This window comes from Montipora capricornis, chromosome 2 (assembly GCF_036669925.1).
Source record: "Montipora capricornis isolate CH-2021 chromosome 2, ASM3666992v2, whole genome shotgun sequence".
Classification (NCBI taxonomy): Eukaryota; Metazoa; Cnidaria; class Anthozoa; order Scleractinia; family Acroporidae; genus Montipora; species Montipora capricornis.
In genome coordinates this window covers 29,238,873-29,241,372 of record NC_090884.1, presented here as the reverse complement: position 1 = coordinate 29,241,372, position 2,500 = coordinate 29,238,873, and the positions used below count along the sequence as shown (strand labels likewise).

The 2,500-nt window shown below is 39.3% G+C and overlaps 1 protein-coding gene across 1 annotated transcript in view; it reads right to left on the bottom strand.

Moving 5' to 3' along the window:
- LOC138039269 (m7GpppN-mRNA hydrolase-like) overlaps positions 1 to 2,500 on the bottom strand; it is a 14,017-nt gene that overhangs the window by 6,429 nt on the left and 5,088 nt on the right. The window contains exons 5-7 of the mRNA XM_068885480.1: positions 2,163 to 2,243; positions 1,423 to 1,494; positions 793 to 905 (exon numbers count right to left, since the gene is read on the bottom strand). Of these exons, the coding sequence (XP_068741581.1) occupies positions 793 to 905; positions 1,423 to 1,494; positions 2,163 to 2,243 (266 nt within the window). The remainder of the gene's footprint in view (positions 1 to 792; positions 906 to 1,422; positions 1,495 to 2,162; positions 2,244 to 2,500) is intronic.

Here is a 2,500-nt window from a genome sequence, read left to right as displayed (position 1 = left end):
TCGGGAGAGAGAAGATATACGGAAACGGACCGTTTCCAAGGTAATGGTCCGTACGGTAAAATCCTGACCGAAAACCAGCCAATCAGAGTGCTCCATATAGCCTGAGAATTGCTTGCCATATCATAATGAACTAGTATTGCACGGTCGCGGATCAAACTATAGCACAAAGACCATATTTCCAATCTTTCAAAGCCAATAAAAGGTGAGTTTTCTGGGTAAAAGGTCATAAAAGAATAGCTACATGTAGGATTTTTGGGAGGCGCAATGGCCTCATGGTTAGTGTGCTCGACTCCGGGTCGAGTAGTCCGGCTTCGGGTCAGGGCCGAGGACATTGTGTTGTGTTCTTGGGCAAGACACTTTATTCTCACGGTGCCTCTCTCCACCCAGGTGTATAAATGGGTACCGGCGAATTAATGCTGGGGGTAACCCTGCGATGGACTAGCATCCCATCCAGGGGGGAGTAGAAATACTCCTTGTCGCTTCATGCTACAGAAACCGGGATAAGCTCGTAAGCAGACTTTACCCTACATGTAGGTTTCAGAAATACGTATTTCGGTTTATTGAAGGGGTCAACAACCTTTTGGGAGATTAACAATTAATTATTAATGTTTAATAATAATTGATAATTAATAATTAACTATTAATCTACATGTAGATGCCTTTCTCCTTTCCCATGAGACTGTTCCACTGCATCAAAATGTGCTTAAATGTTTAAAAAAGAAGTACTGAACATGCCTCTTCAATGATATGACTGGACGGCAGGTCAAATTACAAGGTATTACTTGTGCTTACTTTACGAATGGTATGACCATGAAGAAAGCATTGGGGTTCAAACCCAGGTTTTCACGACTGACTGTGTCTTTTTTGTGGCTTGGAAGATTGATGATGTGAAACCACTCAATATTCTATGAAATAACAAATAAATATTAAGAAATCCGCCACAACGCAACATCACAGAATTACCCCTTTCCCCGCTAACAGTATGAGTGACACTTGTGAATTTCACTCAGTCTAGAATTATGCCAGATAATTTTACTTGTCAATGAGAGCTGGCTCAGCCAGACGTACATTAGGCATACATATACTTAAAAAATCTAATTTCTGTACAAAAAAGTGAAATCTATGACCTTCCTTTTGCTAGTTTGGATTTTCCTGCACCGAGACACAGCTGACTTCCGGTTAAGCTTACAATAATTGATTTAATTAAGCAACTATCGTGCAGCATGATGTTATAAAGGGACTGTCAAATGACAGACATCACAATCACCAGAAAAAGCTTGAAAACACTTAGTTGATTGATTGGGTGATCGACACACACAAGGAAAGATGTATGGGTGGACACTCAGACAGACTAACTGATCCTTTGCATTTTTTGACCAGCTAGCATCTCCATGTGTCATTGCTGTTTTATTAGAGGTTTACCTTGATTTCCCCTCTGGTGTGAGGTTGGAATACCGTTTTCTCTGGGACACCAGGGACAATGTACAGTCGAACCTAACACATAGAGAATTGACAAATGCAAAACACATTAATTTCACTAATACTGCAGCAACAGTACTTGGAAACTGATTAACAGAAGCTTTTGACATCTGATTAGCATCGCTCCTTAGGCAGTAAATGGCTATGTGGGGAACTTGGGTATAAAACTATTTTCATATAAAAGCGCATGCCCATTGTCTTTTTTTTGTCTAAGAAGAATGGAAATATACACATCAGGCCCCAGTTGTTCAAACGGTGGATAGCGCTACCTGGCGGATAAATCACTATCCACTGGATAACTCAATTGACCTTGCTAGTGTTTATTCGGTGGATAGCGCTATCGATCGTTTGAACAACTGGGGCCAGATGACCAACAAAAGTGTAAGAAGTGGTTGTATTTTACAAGTACGTGTAGCAATGGAGTGTTAAAGAACTCTCATCAATTAGCCACTGGCTTCCAAATGTTAACTTCGAAAATTATATCATGCGTCCAATACTTTATGTTTGGGTTTTGGGTGTTTTATTCTTGACATGCAAAATAAACAAATACACTCCAGTGGAGTGTTTCCTCCAAGACTAACAGCTTTCCTCCCAATATGGGTAACTGCATGCACAAAGATCACATCTGATAGGTAAAGAACAAAACTCAAAAATTGAGATGTCCCCTTTGTGGTATAATGTACCTGATGATCTTGAAAGTTATGTTCTAGGTATTGTTCAGGGTCAGCAAAGTGTGTCATATCAAATCCAGTCTCCTCTAAGACCTAAAAAAAATGTTATTATGAATATGATATTCTTTGTTCTGTTTCCTGAATATTGTTGTTCATTAATTTTTAGTAGTCACACTTTTCAATGTGTATCTAAAAGGTGTGGTTTTATTGACTTTTCGTGGTAATCCATTCACTAAAATAACTTACATGTTTTATGACAGAAGCACTCTTTGGAATGGACATGTTCTTCAACAATGTGGGATTTGGCTTGTGGCTGAGAGGTTTCCACTTTTTTTTAATGTGTAAGCTCA